The sequence below is a fragment of the Lissotriton vulgaris genome, chromosome 1_1 (assembly GCF_964263255.1).
Source record: "Lissotriton vulgaris chromosome 1_1, aLisVul1.2, whole genome shotgun sequence".
Classification (NCBI taxonomy): domain Eukaryota; kingdom Metazoa; phylum Chordata; class Amphibia; order Caudata; family Salamandridae; genus Lissotriton; species Lissotriton vulgaris.
This window is the reverse complement of record NC_141685.1, coordinates 1,142,296,250-1,142,319,072: the sequence shown is the minus strand read 5'-3', so window position 1 is coordinate 1,142,319,072 and position 22,823 is coordinate 1,142,296,250. Positions and strand designations below refer to the sequence as shown.

At 48.2% G+C, this 22,823-nt stretch overlaps 1 protein-coding gene across 2 annotated transcripts in view; it reads left to right on the top strand.

The window, feature by feature from the left end:
- LOC147748802 (E3 ubiquitin-protein ligase DTX3L-like) overlaps positions 1-22,823 on the top strand; it is a 126,604-nt gene that overhangs the window by 48,079 nt on the left and 55,702 nt on the right. For both annotated transcript variants that reach the window (XM_086963893.1, XM_086963894.1), the window contains exon 2: positions 7,238-7,298. In XM_086963893.1, the coding sequence (XP_086820019.1) occupies positions 7,257-7,298 (42 nt within the window). In that variant the 5' untranslated portion in view covers positions 7,238-7,256. The remainder of the gene's footprint in view (positions 1-7,237; positions 7,299-22,823) is intronic.

The following is a 22,823-nucleotide window of genomic DNA, read 5'->3' as shown; positions in this document are numbered from 1 at the left end:
TCCAGAGAATTTACCATCCAAACACATTCACTAAACATGCTTTTTGTGATCCCTTGTTTGTTTTCAGTTCTTAAAGTGGAAAAAAAACTCTTTGGTCTGTGTAGTTATAGATTAAAATGTGTTTCTGTTCAAACTGTCCTCATATTTATTTGTCCTCCTATTTATTTCTTCACAACATTGCTGAATGTTCAAACATCAAGCTACATGAAAAATGGAGGGTGTTGTCCTACTGCAAATTCTCTGTCCCCCACTCTCCTCCACCCCGCCTTGTACTTTGTGTCTCAGTGCTCCATCCCACCCCTTGCCTCAGCCCACCCTTTGCATGGGTGCCCCCCTGAAGAGAACAATCAATTCCTGCATCCACTCATAAGGGATAGGCGAGCACCCTTACTAAGTGAATGTGTAATGCAGATAGATTGTGCAGACTCACTAAGCAAGCGCCCACAGCTCAGCCCAGCGCACAACTCAACTGGGGTGTCATCACAATCAAGAATTGGCAAAGCCAATAGGTCTGTTGTTGGCTGACATTCTTTTGACTTTGTAAATGCTTGCTTTGTTTGGCTATGTTTTTTGCAAAACGTTATTAGTAGGGAAGCTGCCTGGCTCCTCAATCTAAAAAGAACAAAATTGGCTAAGACCAAAAATAGATATGTTTTTGGTTCATATGGAGCACATTGCCATAATAATCACTGCCATCTAAAGGAACTACTTTGCATGTGGATGTGCTTCTTGTGAAAGGGCAGAATGATGTCAATGACAGTGAAGTTAGTGGCTGAAGTGGGCAGTCCCATTCTCTTATGTTATATTCTGCAGTTGGTGGTAGAAAAAATGTGAATGACACAATAATAGACCAATGGATTAAGAGGGCTGGTTGAAACCCCCTACAAGTAGATATATTATATATTGAATGAAGTAACCTCTGGCATACATGATAAGGATATTGCAAGTCACTGTTGAGTTTTTTTTACCATATAGAGAAATAAGGCCAGAGACCCAGTTCTTTTATAAGGTTACGGACCTCCAAGGTGACTTGCAATATGCTTATCATGTACGTTAGAGGGTAGTTTACTCTTTATAATACATGGTTGCATTATCACCTTTCCCACACACCCCTTAAAGTCTTGGTGCGTAGCTCTTTCATAAGAAAAAGAGAGCAAGTATGCAAACCTGAAGAAAATGCTGTTAGATATTTGTTGCAAAACTTTAGAATCGGTTTAATACAAGATTTTTTTTTTTAAAAGGCACAGTGGCTCAGAATATGCAGAATCACGCAGAAGATTCTAACTTTTCTATGATTACCTAGGCAGTGCAAAAAATAAGCATAAAGGAGATATTTATTGGCAACATGGTTGTCAATGCGTTTCGTCTCTTTTCTAGAGACTTCTTCAGGGCTTATAATGAAATGTGTAATCCTCTCAGTAATTTTGCATGAGAAGGAATGATTCAGCCTTCTATTGTGACTCCATAAAGTAATTAGGTTGTGCGTTCTGGCATCGTAACCACGCGCTTAACCTCCCGATGCGAAGGGTCTCTCTGACCCTTCGCATCGGGAGGTTAAGCGCGTGGTTACGATGCCAGAAAGCACAACCTAATTACTTTATGGAGTCACAATAGAAGGTGGAATCACCCTTGAGGATCACAAAATTGAGTCTGACCAGAGGATTACCAGATCTCTCAGAGGAGTTACGACATTGAATCATTCCTTCTCATGCAAAATTACTGAGCGGATTACACATTTCATTATAAGCCCTGAAGAAGTCTCTAGAAAAGAGACGAAACGTGTTGGCTATGGCTATGTGTTGGATGAGTTTATCGAAAGGAAGAATTTTCTTAATCTGAATAATAAAGGAAGAAAAAGATTTGAAAAAAGAACATCGACTGCATTTGGATCATTTCTTATGTGCTTACTTTGAATACATGTTGAAATATAATTTTGTAAAAGAACTTGTATCTAACAGTACTGATCAGTTGTTAGTGTGCTGAAACCATTCTTTGCTGTGCTTGAAGTCTATTTGGTGTTGGTGGGTGCAGTGCTGAAAATGAAATCTATAGCATATCAATAGCAATCAAATGTCATTCCATCCATAGTAAATATATTCTCTTCAGCATATCACCCAGCCAAAGCAAACAGAAGTCCTTTCAGATTCAATCCATGCATAGAAAACATATTTCTGTTGGACATATCCATAGCAGATTTTGATTCGGACACAGCAGATTTCAGTTCAGCATGCTATTCGGACACAGCAGATTTCAATTCAGTATACAGCTCATCCACAGCAGATTTAAATTCAGCGTACCACTCATCCACAGCAGGTTTCAATTCAGCATAGAACACATCCACGGCTGGTTTCAATTTAGCATACCACTGATCCACAGCAAATTTCAATTCAGCATACCACCCATCCACAGCAAATTTCAATTCAGCATACTACCTACCAACAGCAGGTTTCAATTCAGCATAGCACCAATCGACAGCAGATTTCTTTCGGCATACTACCCAGCCACAGCGGATGTCTTTTAGCATACTACCCATACACAGCCGATTACTTTCAGCATACCACCCATCCACAGCAGATGTATTTCAGCATACCACCCATCCACAACAGATATCTTTCAGCATACCACCCATCCACAACAGATATCTTTCAGCATACCACCCATCTACAGCAGATTTATTTCAGCATACTACCAATCCACAAACGGTTTAAATTCATCATACCTTTCAACCCACAGATTGCTAACTAAACACCCAGCAAACTGCTTTCATTATACAGGTATGCAAACACAACAGGTGATGGACCGAATGTGGATCAATGTCACCCACTCACCCCAGTCCAAAGATCTGGGCCCAAATCCATCGTTATTTTGCACTCCACACCACCCTGGGTTAGACAATGGCGATATGCAAATCAGCTCTGACCCTGTGCCCCATGGGAACAGTCCAGTCCGAACTACAAAAGCCATGTCCTTCCCAGAACGGAATCAAGCATCCGAGGACCGGACCGGTTTCGAGGTAACACCTCTCATCAGCCCGGCTAGCTTGACTCCAGTGGTGTGGGGTGCCTGGGACCCACGTCTGGGCATCCCCAGCGCACTTAGGGCGGAATATGCAAACACAACAGGTGATGGACCGAATGTGGATCAATGTCACACACTCACCCCAGTCCAAAGATCTGGGCCCAAATCCATCGTTATTTTGCACTCCACACCACCCTGGGTTAGACAATGGCGATATGCAAATCAGCTCTGACCCTGTGCCCCATGGGAACAGTCCAGTCCGAACTACAAAAGCCATGTCCTTCCCAGAACGGAATCAAGCATCCGAGGACCGGACCGGTTTCGAGGTAACACCTCTCATCAGCCCGGCTAGCTTGACTCCAGTGGTGTGGAGTGCCTGGGACCCACGTCTGGGCATCCCCAGCGCACTTAGGGCGGAATATGCAAACACAACAGGTGATGGACCGAATGTGGATCAATGTCACACACTCACCCCAGTCCAAAGATCTGGGCCCAAATCCATCGTTATTTTGCACTCCACACCACCCTGGGTTAGACAATGGCGATATGCAAATCAGCTCTGACCCTGTGCCCCATGGGAACAGTCCAGTCCGAACTACAAAAGCCATGTCCTTCCCAGAACGGAATCAAGCATCCGAGGACCGGACCGGTTTCGAGGTAACACCTCTCATCAGCCCGGCTAGCTTGACTCCAGTGGTGTGGAGTGCCTGGGACCCACGTCTGGGCATCCCCAGCGCACTTAGGGCGGAATATGCAAACACAACAGGTGATGGACCGAATGTGGATCAATGTCACACACTCACCCCAGTCCAAAGATCTGGGCCCAAATCCATCGTTATTTTGCACTCCACACCACCCTGGGTTAGACAATGGCGATATGCAAATCAGATTGGACCCTGTGCCCCATGGGAACAGTCCAGTCCGAACTACAAAAGCCATGTCCTTCCCAGAACGGAATCAAGCATCCGAGGACCGGACCGGTTTCGAGGTAACACCTCTCATCAGCCCGGCTAGCTTGACTCCAGTGGTGTGGAGTGCCTGGGACCCACGTCTGGGCATCCCCAGCGCACTTAGGGCGGAATATGCAAACACAACAGGTGATGGACCGAATGTGGATCAATGTCACACACTCACCCCAGTCCAAAGATCTGGGCCCAAATCCATTGTTATTTTGCACTCCACACCACCCTGGGTTAGACAATGGCGATATGCAAATCAGCTCTGACCCTGTGCCCCATGGGAACAGTCCAGTCCGAACTACAAAAGCCATGTCCTTCCCAGAACGGAATCAGGCATCCGAGGACCGGACCGGTTTCGAGGTAACACCTCTCATCAGCCCGGCTAGCTTGACTCCAGTGGTGTGGAGTGCCTGGGACCCACGTCTGGGCATCCCCAGCGCACTTAGGGCGGAATATGCAAACACAACAGGTGATGGACCGAATGTGGATCAATGTCACACACTCACCCCAGTCCAAAGATCTGGGCCCAAATCCATCGTTATTTTGCACTCCACACCACCCTGGGTTAGACAATGGCGATATGCAAATCAGCTCTGACCCTGTGCCCCATGGGAACAGTCCAGTCCGAACTACAAAAGCCATGTCCTTCCCAGAACGGAATCAAGCATCCGAGGACCGGACCGGTTTCGAGGTAACACCTCTCATCAGCCCGGCTAGCTTGACTCCAGTGGTGTGGAGTGCCTGGGACCCACGTCTGGGCATCCTCAGCGCACTTAGGGCGGAATATGCAAACACAACAGGTGATGGACCGAATGTGGATCAATGTCACACACTCACCCCAGTCCAAAGATCTGGGCCCAAATCCATCGTTATTTTGCACTCCACTCCACCCTGGGTTAGACAATGGCAATATGCAAATCAGCTCTGACCCTGTGCCCCATAGGAACAGTCCAGTCCGAACTACAAAAGCCATGTCCTTCCCAGAACGGAATCAAGCATCCGAGGACCGGACCGGTTTCGAGGTAACACCTCTCATCAGCCCGGCTAGCTTGACTCCAGTGGTGTGGAGTGCCTGGGACCCACGTCTGGGCATCCCCAGCGCACTTAGGGCGGAATATGCAAACACAACAGGTGATGGACCGAATGTGGATCAATGTCACACACTCACCCCAGTCCAAAGATCTGGGCCCAAATCCATTGTTATTTTGCACTCCACACCACCCTGGGTTAGACAATGGCGATATGCAAATCAGCACTGACCCTGTGCCCCATGGGAACAGTCCAGTCCGAACTACAAAAGCCATGTCCTTCCCAGAACGGAATCAAGCATCCGAGGACCGGACCGGTTTCGAGGTTTTGTTTTGTTGTTTTGTTTGCAAATTTCGCCCTAAGTGCGCTGGGGATGCCCAGACGTGGGTCCCAGGCACTCCACACCACTGGAGTCAAGCTAGCCGGGCTGATGAGAGGTGTTACCTCGAAACCGGTCCGGTCCTCGGATGCTTGATTCCGTTCTGGGAAGGACATGGCTTTTGTAGTTCGGACTGGACTGTTCCCTAGGGGCACAGGGTCAGAGCTGATTTGCATATCGCCATTGTCTAACCCAGGGTGGTGTGGAGTGCAAAAAAACGATGGATTTGGGCCCAGATCTTTTGACTGGGGGAGTGTGTGACATTGATCCACATTCAGTCCATCACTTGTTGTTTTTTCATTATACAGGTAAGCAAAAAAAGACTGACCTATGGTTTGCTGTGGCATTATATGGTTATGTACTTCCATATAAAACACTAATGGTCCACAATAATAATGAAACCTTAATACACAACAGTCAGCAACAATTTGATACCTATTAAATTCGGATCGTACATATCTGCTGTGAAGGTTGTCCATCCCCAGTACTGTACAGCCAAAAAACAAATATCGCCAAATGAACAGGCATGAAATAACTGAAGAGATCTGTCACACATTAACAGAAGATTTTGAAGGACTTTAATACAGTTCATTCACTGCAGGTTCCAAATATCTAAAAAAATCTGATTGCTCTTTTTGTATCTCACAAAGGCACTCCGATATGGGATGATAATAAAAGTGCCCATCACTCTACAGATATCTCCACTTCTCTCTTACTCCAACCATGCCAGCTCAGGACCACAACTGTACACAAAATTTCATATTGGACAATCAAGTGCAGTAACCAGCATAGCAGACTATATCATATGACATACCATGAAAGACCTGCAGAGCTGTTCAAAGCTAATAGCATACTGAAAACCATAAAACTGTGCGTCTGTCTCTTCCACTTCAGCAACCAGCACACTGCTAAACTCTGTATCCCATAATACGATACCTGCACGAACAGCTGTGGTCACCGCGCACAACATGGACACATTTCCCACATAGAATCATAACAAAAACAACACCCTTCCAACCACACACACACACACACACACACACACTGCATGGTTTAGCATGCTACTCATGTAGTCACGCGCTTCAGCGCCCTACATAGGGGTAGGAAGCGCTATATGAATGCTGCAATACAATACCAACCAGCAGATTTTAATTCAGCACACCACTCATCACAGCAGATTTCTCTTCAGCATACTACAACCCTTCAAAGCATATTTTTCTTGAGCATACCACCCTACAAAGCAAATGGATCTCAAGCGATCCATGGTAAAAATATCTCTTTGTTATGGATGGCTGGTATCCTGAGTTGAAATATGTTTGATGTGGGATTATTTAAACTAATAAAAACATGAGACCTTTTTGTCTATTTTTGCCGGTTGTTTTGCTAGGGGTTAACTTGAAGGAAAGACAAGTACATCATGTAATGCAAGGCAGTTACACAATGAGATAGTACATCACATTTGTTTTAAGCACTTGGAATGGGTGTGGCACTGGGTATGTTTGTGACGTATGCCTTTCTACAAGCTAACTTTGTATATTGTGTAACCTATTCTTTTGCAAATAAATTAGTAATGGCAAAGCTGAAAATAAGCATTGCTTGCATTTTCTGCACAATCTCTGCATTAACCTTCAGAACTAGCTTGGTAATCAATGCAAGGGTGAACATAGAGTTAAATCTGCGGAATATTCTCCAGCCTCTGTTTGTAGAGGAGTTGCAAGCTCTCTTGTCTTTGGGATGATGTCTTCATATATGTACATTTCTTTGGGACCGTTCCTCCCCTCAGCCGTCTCTTACCCTGGCCTCATCTTCTCCATTAAGCAGAGCTCTCTCTCTCCTCCTCTCTGTGACACAGGGCTACTGAGGCGGAGAACATGGCAGCTGCTCGGGGTGCAGATGATGAATCCACACCAATGGTGAGTCTAAAATATCGTCTTCTTTGGAAAATCATGTTAGACTTTGCCTCGATTCTATTATGTGTGGAATTTTTCAGCAATTAGAAACCGCCTACCTGCCAGTTCAAAGCGCTATAGTAATCAAGCATCCGCATCTCAGTAGTTTAGAAAAGGCTTTTAATCGAGGTTTCCTCATGCAAAGAATAGGCACCGGATGGATGGCAGCAGCAGTACAGACACAGGACAGGAACGGTGCAGACAGCAGCAATGCATTCCACCCCCACACACAGCATGTACAGGTGCAAACATACACAGGACAGTAACTGTACAGGTAACTGCAGCAGCAATGCATCTCTCTCTCTCTCGCCATTGACAGATATGAAGTGTGTATTTACTATTCTAACTCCTCACGCGCTTTGATAGTAGCTTAGGTTACAAAGCATGACAGAGGCAAATATAACTGCACTTTTAGTATTTTTGATACACTTGCTCAAAAGTACCTAAACACACTACCGGGACCAGTTGTCCTAACGCAATTAGTGTTTGTCTGGATCTGTCAGGGTTTATATGCGCCATGAGGACCAATCTGGTCCTCGCAGCGTGGGAGATATCCCCCCACCCCTCCACACACCATGTGCAGAGCAGACTACCATCACATACACCGAACAGTAAGGGCACAGGAGCAGCAACGCATTCCGCCCCACCCCACCCCACCCCACCCAGTATGGACAGGTGAAGACCAGACTACCATCACATACACCGAACAGGAAGGGCACAGGGGCATTAACGCATTCCGTCCCACCCCACCCCACCACACACAGTATGGACAGGTGCCGCTCGTTTCTGCCTGCCTTCATTCAGAGCCTGTCTGCGAATCACTCAGCTTGGTATCCTGACTGCGAGGGCTGTTCCGCCCTGAGACGCTATTTCGAGGAGCTAGGAGCTCGTGTGCTGCTTGGTGAACTTTTGTTGCTCTGACCCAGGGAGAGAAGCGTCCCACGCAAGGAGCGGGAGCGGGACTGCGAGGACCAGAGGTGCTAGCGCTTGTCCATCGCGCGCACCTGGTGCCTCTTCCCGCCCCCTTTCTGCAGGCTATTTCACCTCTCGCGGCCCCCGCTCCGCGGGTGCCGCTCGTTTCTGCCTGCCTTCATTCAGAGCCTGTCTGCGAATCACTCAGCTTGGTATCCTGACTGCGAGGGCAGTTCCGCCCTGAGACGCTATTTCGAGGAGCTAGGAGCTCGTGTGCTGCTTGGTGAACTTTTGTTGCTCTGACCCAGGGAGAGAAGCGTCCCACGCAAGGAGCGGGAGCGGGACTGCGAGGACCAGAGGTGCTAGCGCTTGTCCATCGCGCGCACCTGGTGCCTCTTCCCGCCCCCTTTCTGCAGGCTATTTCACCTCTCGTGGCCCCCGCTCCGCGGGTGCCGCTCGTTTCTGCCTGCCTTCATTCAGAGCCTGTCTGCGAATCACTCAGCTTGGTATCCTGACTGCGAGGGCTGTTCCGCCCTGAGACGCTATTTCGAGGAGCTAGGAGCTCGTGTGCTGCTTGGTGAACTTTTGTTGCTCTGACCCAGGGAGAGAAGCGTCCCACGCAAGGAGCGGGAGCGGGACTGCGAGGACCAGAGGTGCTAGCGCTTGTCCATCGCGCGCACCTGGTGCCTCTTCCCGCCCCCTTTCTGCAGGCTATTTCACCTCTCGCGGCCCCCGCTCCGCGGGAGCCGCTCGTTTCTGCCTGCCTTCATTCAGAGCCTGTCTGCGAATCACTCAGCTTGGTATCCTGACTGCGAGGGCTGTTCCGCCCTGAGACGCTATTTCGAGGAGCTAGGAGCTCGTGTGCTGCTTGGTGAACTTTTGTTGCTCTGACCCAGGGAGAGAAGCGTCCAACGCAAGGAGCGGGAGCGGGACTGCGAGGACCAGAGGTGCTAGCGCTTGTCCATCGCGCGCACCTGGTGCCTCTTCCCGCCCCCTTTCTGCAGGCTATTTCACCTCTCGCGGCCCCCGCTCCGCGGGTGCCGCTCGTTTCTGCCTGCCTTCATTCAGAGCCTGTCTGCGAATCACTCAGCTTGGTATCCTGACTGCGAGGGCTGTTCCGCCCTGAGACGCTATTTCGAGGAGCTAGGAGCTCGTGTGCTGCTTGGTGAACTTTTGTTGCTCTGACCCAGGGAGAGAAGCGTCCCACGCAAGGAGCGGGAGCGGGACTGCGAGGACTAGAGGTGCTAGCGCTTGTCCATCGCGCGCACCTGGTGCCTCTTCCCGCCCCCTTTTCTCCTCTTATAAGAACTAACTGGTATACGCGAACGCGGGACGCGCGCGGACGAAGACCGGACTAAGAGCGGGCCCTCTGTGGCCCTCAGTGGGCTGAAGTAGGCTGGGCTGGGCCCACTCCCTAATTTTCATTTAAATAGAGATATTATTTTTGTTTAATCCCATTGAATGCGTGTTAATGTAGGCAAGTGCTGTTTATCTAGTGACTTTATTCTTGCCTTTGTTTGTTTGCTTGTGTGATTAGATAGTATCTATTTTTTCTTATCTATTACTTGTGTATTGGTATCTTAAATTCCCCACTTTTCAATAGGTCGATCCTGGTTATAGTATGACTGCCAAAAAGTTGAGATCTGGTAGAGTGTTGGGGGGAAGATCTACAGCTAAGACTAGATCTAACCCCCTTCGAAATAAGAATGTTTCAACGATTCAGTTGAAAGGTCAAACCCAGATTTTCCAGTTCTGGGAGAAAGCGATAGATGGTGTTTCCCAGGAAAATATTGTCTCTGATAAAAGCATCTCCCTGGTCTCAACCCCTATCACATCTTTGGCTTGTCAACCGAAGGTGGTGGAACTGGGAACTCCTGGTCTAAGCCCATGTATTTCTGGGGGTATTTCATCTACTACTTCTGTACTTCTGGAGAATGAGAAAGGCTTAATTTCCAGCCAAGTTAATCCCAGAAATTCTAAGACTCTATTAACTTCCGTAAATGTTTTGCACAACGGGTCTTCGTCCATCTCCAAGCTGAGGGAGGATATAAATGAAGAATCACAGCCCCTGATTATTGACCCTGTGCTGTGCAAACGTTATTTGGGTGACGTCCCTAGGGCATTATCAGAAGTTGTAAAGTCTCCTATGGGCGCAACTCCTTCTGGCCTCCATCTTTTTAGTAGTACCCCTTCTCCCAACTCACAAGATCCTTCATTTAAAACAAACATGTCTTCAAGTCCATTGCTCAATATAACCGGGATTGAGGTCATCAATGATCCTAGCCTGAAATATTCCGAGAAACCTATATCTGAATATTTACTTTCCTTGGAACAGTTGCTATCCTCAATTCTCACGCTACTTAATAAATTCGTGGGTAGCTCGGATTGCGTACTGGACTCTGTTACCCAAATTTTAAAGGCTTTATTAACAAAGACCTGTGAAAGGAGCTGTGGCTCTGATTCTCCCACTTTAATACCTCCCATTAATGTTCGGGCTAATACATCCTGCCTGTTGATTGAGAATACGCCGGTGGCTCCTGTAGTGAAGGACGTGTGTCCTACTTTGAAATCCTCCGCTTATAATTGTATAAGTGATTCCATCCCAGGTATTGTTGCTGAGGAAAATAATTTGGTAACTCCTAATGTTATGGCCGAAGTGGCATTATACCCTATTTTCGATCTCGAACCTAAGGGGTTGGAATTGGAGGAAAAAGCGGAAAAACAGGTAAAACCTAAGGGGGGGAAAAAGAGGAAGTCTCTCCGCAGATTCCAAAAAAGGAGGCAGAGACAAATTCTCTTTGAGAATCCCAAAGTTTCCTTCAAGTCCCCCTCTGTTGAGGTTGAAGATAACAAGGACAAGGATAAGGTATTTCTGAAGCTTGATCCAATTAGGCCATCCTCTGATTTTTTGGGGCGCTCCATTGATTCTGATGAAATTACTATGAATTGCTCTAAATTAAATCTAACAGATCAGGGTATAGGAAAAGAAAAATCTTTGACCCACCGTTTAGTTGAAGAAGAAAGATGTTCCACCTTGGTGGCTCCCACCTCTTTAAATCATTCTGCACCTTCTTTCCATACCCGGATAGAGGGGGCAATTGTGGGCCAAAACACTGTTCATAAATTCACGGAACTCCGTACTGATTCTTTGTTTTTGGACTTTGTCCCATTATTTGATACTGATTTAAGTCTGAACAGATCTTTTCTGTTGAAATGTTGTAAGGATATTGAGGGACTAAATCTAATCAAATCTAGCGACATTGACCTAGTAACAGTATTGGGATCAGGGTCCACGTCATTTACTAGGGTAAGATTTTACTCAAATTTGATAGTGAATCTAATATTAAATAAAGCTGAACTTTTTCAGAGCCAGGGGATTGATGTGGTGCCATTTACCGCCATTAGTGGAGATAATCACATGGCGAATGGTCTTCATAGGGGATTGAGTTCGGTTGGTCTCTCTCAACCTTTTGATGACTTAAAAATTCGAGTGTCAAAAACTAAAAGGATAGTAACGCATCCCATTCCCTCCCCTATAACAATAAACAGAGGTTTATCTGAAAATGATCAGCAATGGAACTGGTTACCCGGTGCCATGGTGACTAAGGTGACGGACAACCCTAGACTGTTCTCTCACCTTTAGCAGTAGTTTTTCTGTCATCTCCTGGAATGCAGCTGGCATCAATAATAATCCTGAAAAATTGTCATATCTTTTTTCCTTGAATGCTAATATAATCTGCATTCAGGAAACTTGGTGCACTGATAAATTGAATATAGTGAAGGATTATTATGTATTGGAGGTGGCGGCAACCCCCTCAAGCAGAGGACACGCAAAAGGGGGAATTGCCTGTCTTTTATCAAATACAATAAAGTGGAGTTTCTCTCACTATACAGATCCCAGTAACCTTTTTCAGGCTGTGACCCTCTCCAACTTAGACAAAATTGGGGAGAGACACCCTTTTGTTATAATAAATGCCTATATTCCGCCTGGTGATCCTTTTAACACTTTGATGAAGCAAATTTTTACTTTTATTAGACAAATTAAAAAAACAGTCCCTCTCTCTAATTTTTTGTTAGTTGGCGACTTAAATTGTAAAGTGTCCAATTATAGTCTGGAATTATTTAGGAATAAAGAAAAAGAGGAGGTTTTATTGATACCCCAAGCCATTTTTCCGGATAACATAAAAACAAACAAACGGGGCAAATTGCTGCTGGAAGAATTATATAGTACGGAGGGACTCATAGTTAATGGTAGGCTTCCATCTGATGTCCCTGCAAACTATACCCATAGCTCCTTCAACAGCAAATCAATTTTAGACTATATAATTGTTGACCAACCTATTTTCCCCTTGTTAAGGGATTTGGTGGTCATGGACACCAGCCTTAGTGACCATAATGTTATGGTACTAACGCTCTCTTTAGAGCCTCCCAATTCTGATACCTGGGTGTTGGATAGGGAGGTGGTCTCCTTTCAAAAAACAGGAAGATGTTTTTGGGATTATAAAGCCATGAAGGATCTAGAACCCCTTCTTGAAAAAACTGTGTCCAATTTAAATAATTGGCAGGGGGTGGAACAGTGCTCTTTTGATGTTTTTATAAAGAAGGTCATCTCTGCTGTTAAAAAATCGAACCTAACTAGGAAAAAAAACATCCTCCCAAAAGCGGTTGTTTCCCTTAATAAGGAAATAAATAAACTGGTGAGGGAACAATATATATGTGGTGCAGTAGAAAGATCCCAGAAAATATCCCTTCTTAAAAGGAGGCGGAGCAGGTTAAAGAAAAAAATGAAAAGAGAAAAAGAGGACCTGTTATGGATTGGATTGCGAGAAGCCGCTGTCCATGGGAACTCTAGACAATTCTGGACCCTTATTGGGGAGGGATGTGGTTCTAGAGTACGCCCATCTCCAATTCCTATCTCCGAACAAACCTGGGTTAATTACATCTTAAGTCTGTATGCAAAAAATGATCGGCATGTGCAACTTAGGGGAATTGAGGAAAACACTACCCCCATAACTGAATACCCCTCAGTACTATCTATAGAATTAGCTATAAGAGACATGCGTTCATCAGGTGCCATGGGTCCTGATGAACTCCCGATATCAGTCTTAAAACAAAATCCAGTATCCTGGAGCAAAATCCTATTTCCTCTTTTTAGGATTTGTTACCTTAAAAAATATATTCCAGCATCCTGGAAGGGGAGTATTCTGGTTCCGCTGTTTAAAAAGGGTGATAGGAACTTGCCTATCAATTATCGCCAAATAGCTCTTCTAGACGCTATCGGGAAAGTGTTTTGTAAATGTCTACTATCACTAATTAATGATTGGGTGGCGCTAAAACAAATCCTACCCCTAGAACAAGTAGGCTTTCGTAAGGGCCACGGAACGCTGGACAATCTTTCCGCTCTTCAGACAATTACTGATAAATACATAGGGGTACGCGGCGGAAGAGTCTATGTGGCCTTTATAGATTTCTCCACAGCATTTGACAAGGTTGACCGTCCACTGCTGTGGAGAAAGCTCTCGGCTATGGGAATGCCGACATATCTATTAGATATGATTCAGCTGTTGCATACAGACACCTGGTGCCAGGTGTTGCAAGGAGGAGACAGGGGGCTCTCTAAGATTATTCCTTCTTGCAATGGTCTTAAGCAAGGTTGTTTACTTGCCCCGTTACTCTTTTCGTTATATATTGCTGATTTACCCGCCTCTCTCTCCTCTTGCGATGGTATAGCTCCAATTCTGGGCGGAAAACACATCTCATGTATGTTATATGCGGATGATATCATAATAATGGATCTTATGCCCAAAGGTCTTGCCAAACGCCTCCTTGCTCTACATCAGTATGCAGTTGTTCATTTCCTAAAAATTAATGCAAGTAAGAGTAAAATTATGTGCATCACAGGCCGGAAAAAACATAAATTCAGGAATTTTTCCTGGTCTGTGGGAGATGACAAACTGGAGGTTGTAAAGAATTATGTTTTTCTTGGAAAAGTAATTTGTGATAATTTAAGTGCCAAATCCCACACCGACAACAGTGTCCGAAAGGCATTAGCTCAAGGAAGAAGTCTAAATTCACTGTACTCGGCACTGGGAAAAAGGCATTTTTCTCATTTACTGGAGGTCTTCAGGGCAAAGGTCCCATCCACCCTTCTATATGGTTTAGAATTAATTGATATAAAGCACTGGGATTTCTTAAATAAGGTGGAGGGGAAATTGCTAAGAAGTATTTCTTCAGTCAGTTCCGCCTGCTCCGTGGCAGCCTGCAGACTTGAGTTCGGTCTGCGCAGCAGCTGGGTGCAAGGCTTGGCAGCTGTGGTGCGCTGGGTCGCAAGCATAGCCAGAGGAGAAGAGGGGACTATGAGGTTCCTCCTAAGGACTGAATTATTGGGAGGTTTAGGGGAACACTCCTTGATTGTTAGCAACTTTAGAAAGGCTGTATCCCTCTTGCAATTGGAAGAGAGTACTCTCTTTTCTTTATCTGCATCCCAGTTAAAGTCTGTCCTGAAGGAAGCCACTTGGGACCTTAGTTATAGACTAGACTTTACTGCTATTTTCGATAAGAAGGGTGTCAATCTTCTTACTGATTCATTTGCAAGAAAATCCGCCCAACCTTACGCCACTTGGAACTTACCTCATGGTATTAGGAGATTTTGGTTTTTATTGAGACAAGATTTGTTACCCCTAAATAATCTTTTGTCTAAATGGCACGGAGTATCTGCAATTTGCAACTTTTGTCATCACTCTACCCAAGACCGAATACATGTACTTTTGATTTGCCCAGCGTTGCGTCCTCATCGCAGCAAGTGGTTAAGACAAGTATGTTTGCAAATGGGTATTCTAAATGTGAATTCTTTTATGTATGCTTTATATAATCCCCCCAATGAGAGATTTTGTTTTCATATTTTTAACTTTTTTAAATGTTTTTTAGAAATTTTTTGAAGATTGGCATGCTTAATAATGTGTCACTTTGTGTTCCAGTAATTGTCATTGCTATGATTTGCCTACTTTCGCTGTGAATGGTATTTTGTATTGTACTTTTTCTTTATGTGGACCTCTAACGAGTTCCAAAGCATAATAAAGATTGAAATTGAAATTGTATGGACAGGTGCAGACCAGACTACCATCACATACACCGAACAGTAAGGGCACAGGGGCAGCAACGCATTCCACCCCACCCCACCACACCCCACCACACACAGTATGGACAGGTGAAGACCAGACTTCCATCACATACACCGAACAGTAAGGGCACAGGGGCAGCAACGCATTCCGCCCCACCCCACCACACACAGTATGGACAGGTGAAGACCAGACTACCATCACATACACCGAACAGTAAGGGCACAGGGGCAGCAACGCATTCCACCCCACCACATCACACACAGTATGGACAGGTGTAGACCAGACTACCATCACATACACAGAACAGTAAGGGCACAGGGGCAGCAACGCATTCCACCCCACCACATCACACACAGTATGGACAGGTGTAGACCAGACTACCATCATATACACCGAACAGTAAGGGCACAGGGGCAGCAACGCATTCCGCCCACCCCACCCCACCCCACTACACACAGTATGGACAGGTGCAGACCAGACTACCATCACATACACCGAACAGTAAGGGCACATGGGCAGCAACGCATTCCACCCCACCACATCACACACAGTATGGACAGGTGTAGACCAGGCTACCATCACATACACCGAACAGTAAGGGCACAGGGGCAGCAACACATTCCGCCCCACCCCACCCCACTACACACAGTATGGACAGGTGCAGACCAGACTACCATCACATACACCGAACAGTAAGGGCACAGGGGCAGCAACGCATTCCACCCCACCCCACCACACACAGTATGGACAGGTGAAGACCAGACTACCGTCACATACACCCAACAGTAAGGGCACAGGGGCAGCAACGCATTCCACCCCACCCCACCACACACAGTATGGACAGGTGCAGACCAGACTACCATCACATACACCGAACAGTAAGAGCACAGGGGCAGCAACGCATTCCACCCCACCACACACAGTATGGACAGGTGCAGACCAGACTACCATCACATACATCGAACAGTAAGGGCACAGAGGCAGCAACGCATTTCACCCCACCACATCACGCACAGTATCGACAGGTGCAGACCAGACTACTATCACATACACCGAACAGTAAGGGCACAGAGGCAGCAACGCATTCCACCCCACCCCACCACACACAGTATGGACAGGTGCAGACCAGACTACCATCACATACACCGAACAGTAAGGGCACAGGGGCAGCAACGCATTCCACCCCACCCCACCACACACAGTATGGACAGGTGAAGACCAGACTACCATCACATACACCGAACAGTAAGGGCACAGGGGCAGCAACGCATTCCACCCCACCCCACCACACACAGTATGGACAGGTGAAGACCAGACTACCATCACATACTCCGAACAGTAAGGGCACAGGGCCAGCAACGCATTCCGCTCCACCCCACACAGTATGGACAGGTGCAGACCAGACTACCATCACATACACCGAACAGTAAGGGCACAGGGGCAGCAACGCATTCCACCCCACCACATCACACACAGTATGGACAGGTGTAGACCAGACTACCATCACATACACCGAACAGTAAGGACCCAGGGGCAGCAACGCATTCCACCCCACCACATCACACACAGTATGGACAGGTGTAGACCAGACTACCATCACATACAACGAACAGTAAGGGCACAGGGGCAGCAACGCATTCCACCCCACCACATCACACACAGTATGGACAGGTGTAGACCAGACTACCATCACATACACCGAACAGTAATGGCACAGGGCCAGCAACGCATTCCACCCCACCACACACAGTATGGACAGGTGAAGACCAGACTACCATCACATATACCGAACAGTAAGGACACAGGGGCAGCAACGCATTCCACCCCACCACATCACACACCGTATGGACAGGTGAAGACCAGACTACCATCACATACACCGGACAGTAAGGGCACAGGGGCAGCACCGCATTCCACCCCACCACATCACACACAGTATGGACAGGTGCAGACCAGACTACCATCACATACACCGAATAGTAAGGGCACAGGGGCAGCAACGCATTCCACCCCACCCCACACAGTATGGACAGGTGAAGACCAGACTACCATCACATACACCGAACAGGAAGGGCACAGGGGCATTAAAACATTCCGCCCCACCCCACCACACACAGTATGGACAGGTGCAGACCAGACTACCATCACATACACCGAACAGTAAGGGCACAGGGGCAGCAACGCATTCCACCCCACCCCACCACACACAGTATGGACAGGTGAAGACCAGACTTCCATCACATACACCGAACAGGAAGGGCACAGGGGCAGCAACGCATTCGGCCCCACCCCACCACACACAGTATGGACAGGTGAAGACCAGACTACCATCACATACACCGAACAGTAAGGGCACAGGGGCAGCAACGCATTCCACCCCACCACATCACACACAGTATGGACAGGTGTAGACCAGACTACCATCACATACACAGAACAGTAAGGGCACAGGGGCAGCAACACATTCCACCCCACCACATCACACACAGTATGGACAGGTGTAGACCAGACCACCATCATATACACCGAACAGTAAGGGCACAGGGGCAGCAACGCATTCCACCCCACCACATCACACACAGTATGGACAGGTGTAGACCAGACTACCATCACATACACCGAACAGTAAGGACACAGGGGCAGCAACGCATTCCACCCCACCACATCACACACAGTATGGACAGGTGTAGACCAGACTACCATCACATACAACGAACAGTAAGGGCACAGGGGCAGCAACGCATTCCACCCCACCACATCACACACAGTATGGACAGGTGTAGACCAGACTACCATCACATACACCGAACAGTAAGGGCACAGGGCCAGCAATGCATTCCACCCCACCACACACAGTATGGACAGGTGAAGACCAGACGACCATCACATACACCGAACAGTAAGGGCACAGGGGCAGCAACGCATTCCACCCCACCACACACAGTATGGACAGGTGAAGACCAGACGACATCACATACACCAAACAGTAAGGGCATAGGGGCAGCAACGCATTCCACCCCACCCCACCCCACCACACACAGTATGGACAGGTGAAGACCAGAATACCATCACATACACCGAGCAGTAAGGGCACAGGGGCAGCAACGTATTCCACCCCATCACACACAGTATGGACAGGGAAGATCAGACTACCATCACATACACCGAACAGTAAGGGCACAGGTGCAGCAAAGCATTCCACCCCACCCCACCCCACCACACACAGTATGGACAGGTGAAGGCCAGACTACCATCACATACACCACCGAACAGTAAGGGCACAGGGACAGCAACGCATTCCACCCCACCCCACCACACACAGTATGGACAGGTGCAGCCCAGACTACCATCACATACACCGAACAGTAAGGGCACAGGGGCAGCAACGCATTCCACCCCACCCCACGACACACAGTATGGACAGGTGAAGACCAGACTACCATTGCATACACCGAACAGTAAGGGCACATGGGCAGCAACGCATTCCACCCCACCACATCACACACAGTATGGACAGGTGCAGACCAGACTACCATCACATACACCGAACAGTAAGGGCACAGGGGCAGCAACGCATTCCACCCCACCCCACCACACCACATCACACCACACCACACACACAGTATGGACAGGTGACGACAAGACTACCATCACATACACCGAACAGTAAGGGCACAGGGGCAGCAAGGCATTCCACCCCACCACGTCACACACAGTATGGACAGGTAAAGACCAGACTACCAACACATACACCGAACAGTAAGGGCACAGGGCCAGCAACGCATTCCACCCCACCCCACCCCACCTCACCCCACCTCACACAGTATGGACAGGTGAAGACCAGACTACCAACACATACACCGAACAGTAAGGGCACCAGGCCAGCAACGCATTCCACCCCACCACACACAGTATGGACAGGTGAAGACCAGATTACCATCACATATACCGAACAGTAAGGGCACAGGGGCAGCAACGCATTCCACCCCACCACACACAGTATGGACAGGTGAAGACCAGACTACCATCACATACACCGAACAGTAAGGGCACAGGGGCAGCAACGCATTCCACCCCACCACACACAGTATGGACAGGTGAAGACCAGACGACATCACATACACCAAACAGTAAGGGCATAGGGGCAGCAACGCATTCCACCCCACCCCACCCCACCACACACAGTATGGACAGGTGAAGACCAGAATACCATCACATACACCGAGCAGTAAGGGCACAGGGGCAGCAACGTATTCCACCCCACCACACACAGTATGGACAGGGAAGATCAGACTACCATCACATACACCGAACAGTAAGGGCACAGGTGCAGCAAAGCATTCCACCCCACCCCACCCCACCACACACAGTATGAACAGGTGAAGGCCAGACTACCATCACATACACCACCGAACAGTAAGGGCACAGGGACAGCAACGCATTCCACCCCACCCCACCACACACAGTATGGACAGGTGCAGCCCAGACTACCATCACATACACCGAACAGTAAGGGCACAGGGGCAGCAACGCATTCCACCCCACCCAGTATGACCAGGTGAAGACCAGACTATCATCACATACACCGAACAGTAAGGGCACAGGGGCAGCAACGCATTCCACCCCACCCCACGACACACAGTATGGACAGGTGAAGACCAGACTACCATTGCATACACCGAACAGTAAGGGCACATGGGCAGCAACGCATTCCACCCCACCACATCACACACAGTATGGACAGGTGCAGACCAGACTACCATCACATACACCGAACAGTAAGGGCACAGGGGCAGCAACGCATTCCACCCCACCCCACCACACCACATCACACCACACCACACACACAGTATGGACAGGTGACGACAAGACTACCATCACATACACCGAACAGTAAGGGCACAGGGGCAGCAAGGCATTCCACCCCACCACGTCACACACAGTATGGACAGGTAAAGACCAGACTACCAACACATACACCGAACAGTAAGGGCACAGGGCCAGCAACGCATTCCACCCCACCCCACCTCACCCCACCTCACACAGTATGGACAGGTGAAGACCAGACTACCAACACATACACCGAACAGTAAGGGCACCAGGCCAGCAACGCATTCCACCCCACCACACACAGTATGGACAGGTGAAGACCAGATTACCATCACATATACCGAACAGTAAGGGCACAGGGGCAGCAACGCATTCCACCCCACCACACACAGTATGGACAGGTGAAGACCAGACTACCATCACATACACCGAACAGTAAGGGCACAGGGGCAGCAACGCATTCCCACCCCACCACACACAGTATGGGCAGGTGCAGCCCAGACTACCATCACATACACCGAACAGTAAGGGCACAGGGGCAGCACAGCATTCCACCCCACCCCACCCCACCGCGTATGGACAGGTGAAGACCAGACTACCATCACATACACCGAACAGTAAGGGCACAGGGGCAGCAACGCATTCCACCCCACCACACCACACACAGTATGGACAGGTGAAGACCAGACTACCATCACATACACCACCGAACAGTAAGGGCACAGGGGCAGCAGCGCATTCCACCCTACCCCACCCCACACAGTATGGACAGGTGAAGACCAGACTACCATCACAAACACCGAACAGTAAGGGCACAGGGGCAGCAACGCATTCCACCTCACCCCACCACACACAGTATGGACAGGTGCAGACCAGACTACCATCACATACACCGAACAGAAAGGGCACAGGGGCAGCAACCCATTCCACCCCACCACATCACACACAGTATGGACAGGTGACGATCAGACTACCATCACATACACCGAACAGTAAGGGCACAGGGGCAGCAACACATTCCACCCCACCACATCACACACAGAATGGACAGGTGCAGACCAGACTACCATCACATACACCGAACAGTAAGGGCACAGGGGCAGCAACGCATTCCACCCCACCACATCACACACAGTATGGACAGGTGAAGACCAGACTACCATCACATACACCGAACAGTAAGGGCACAAGGGCAGCAAAGCATTCCACCCCACCCCACCCCACCACACACAGTATGGACAGGTGCAGACCAGACTACCATCACATACACCGAACAGTAAGGGCACAGGGGCAGCTACGCATTCCACCCCACCACATCACACACAGTATGGACAGGTGCAGACCAGACTACCATCACATACACCGAACAGTAAGGGCACAGGGGCAGCAACGCATTCCACCCCACCACATCACACACAGTATGGACAGGTGCAGACCAGACTACCATCACATACACCGAACAGTAAGGGCACAGGGGCAGCAACGCATTCCACCCCACCACATCACACACAGTATGGACAGGTGTAGACCAGACTACCATCACATACACCGAACAGTAAGGGCACAGGGGCAGCAACGCTCTCATCGGCTCGCGCCTGGACTACTGTAATGCGCTGTATGCTGGACTTAACAAAGGACAGCTGCAGCGCTTACAGGTAGTCCAAAACGCCATAGCCAGATTTGTCCTGGATATTCCCAGACGCTCCTCAGCCACTGCAGCCAGGAAAACGCTGCACTGGTTGCCGGTAGAACACCGTATCCGGTTTAAAGTTCTGTGTATGACCTACAGAGCCATTGCCAAAAAGAGCAACACTGGAATAGGATCCATCATCTCCCTCTATGTCCCCCGAAGGAACCTGCGTTCCTCTGGGAAACTGCGTCTGGCAGCCCCCCGTGTACGAAGAGCCAGATGGGGTGGCAGAGCCTTCTCCACTCTTGCTCCTAAGTGGTGGAATGAACTTCCTTTGGATCTGAGATCTCTCCCGTCCTTACAGAACTTCCGCACTGCTTTAAAAACCCATCTCTTTCAGCAAGCATATGTGTAGGGTTTCATGTTTTTTTTTCTGGATCACTCTCTGATCTTTTTGCTAGGCGCCTTGATACCTGCGGGTTATTGTTTTGCGCATTATAAATCTTCATTCAATTCAATTCATTCCACCCCACCACATCACACACAGTATGGACAGGTGTAGACCAGACTACCATCACATACACCGAACAGTAAGGGCACAGGGGCAGCAACGCATTCCACCCCACCACATCACACACAGTATGGACAGGTGCAGATCAGACTACCATCAGATACACTGAAGGGCAACGGTACAGGCAGCAGAATCAGGGAGTGCTGGCTTCTCCAGATACGTACGCACACTGAACCAACAGAGCGTGTTCAGCAGGCTTTCCTTACATGCGCATAACACAGAATGTGTGACCTCACGCAGAAATTTCTCTCTGTGCCCCGGCTTCCCTGAATGATAAGTCTGAAATCCCTTGGAAGGAAACGCTGATTGTAAAATTCTAGATAGTAAAGTAAATCCTGTCGGATACTTCTGGGTAGTGTAACTCATTCAAATTGTTTATTGACTTCTCATTCTTATATTTATTATTTAAATTATTGACTGTATAT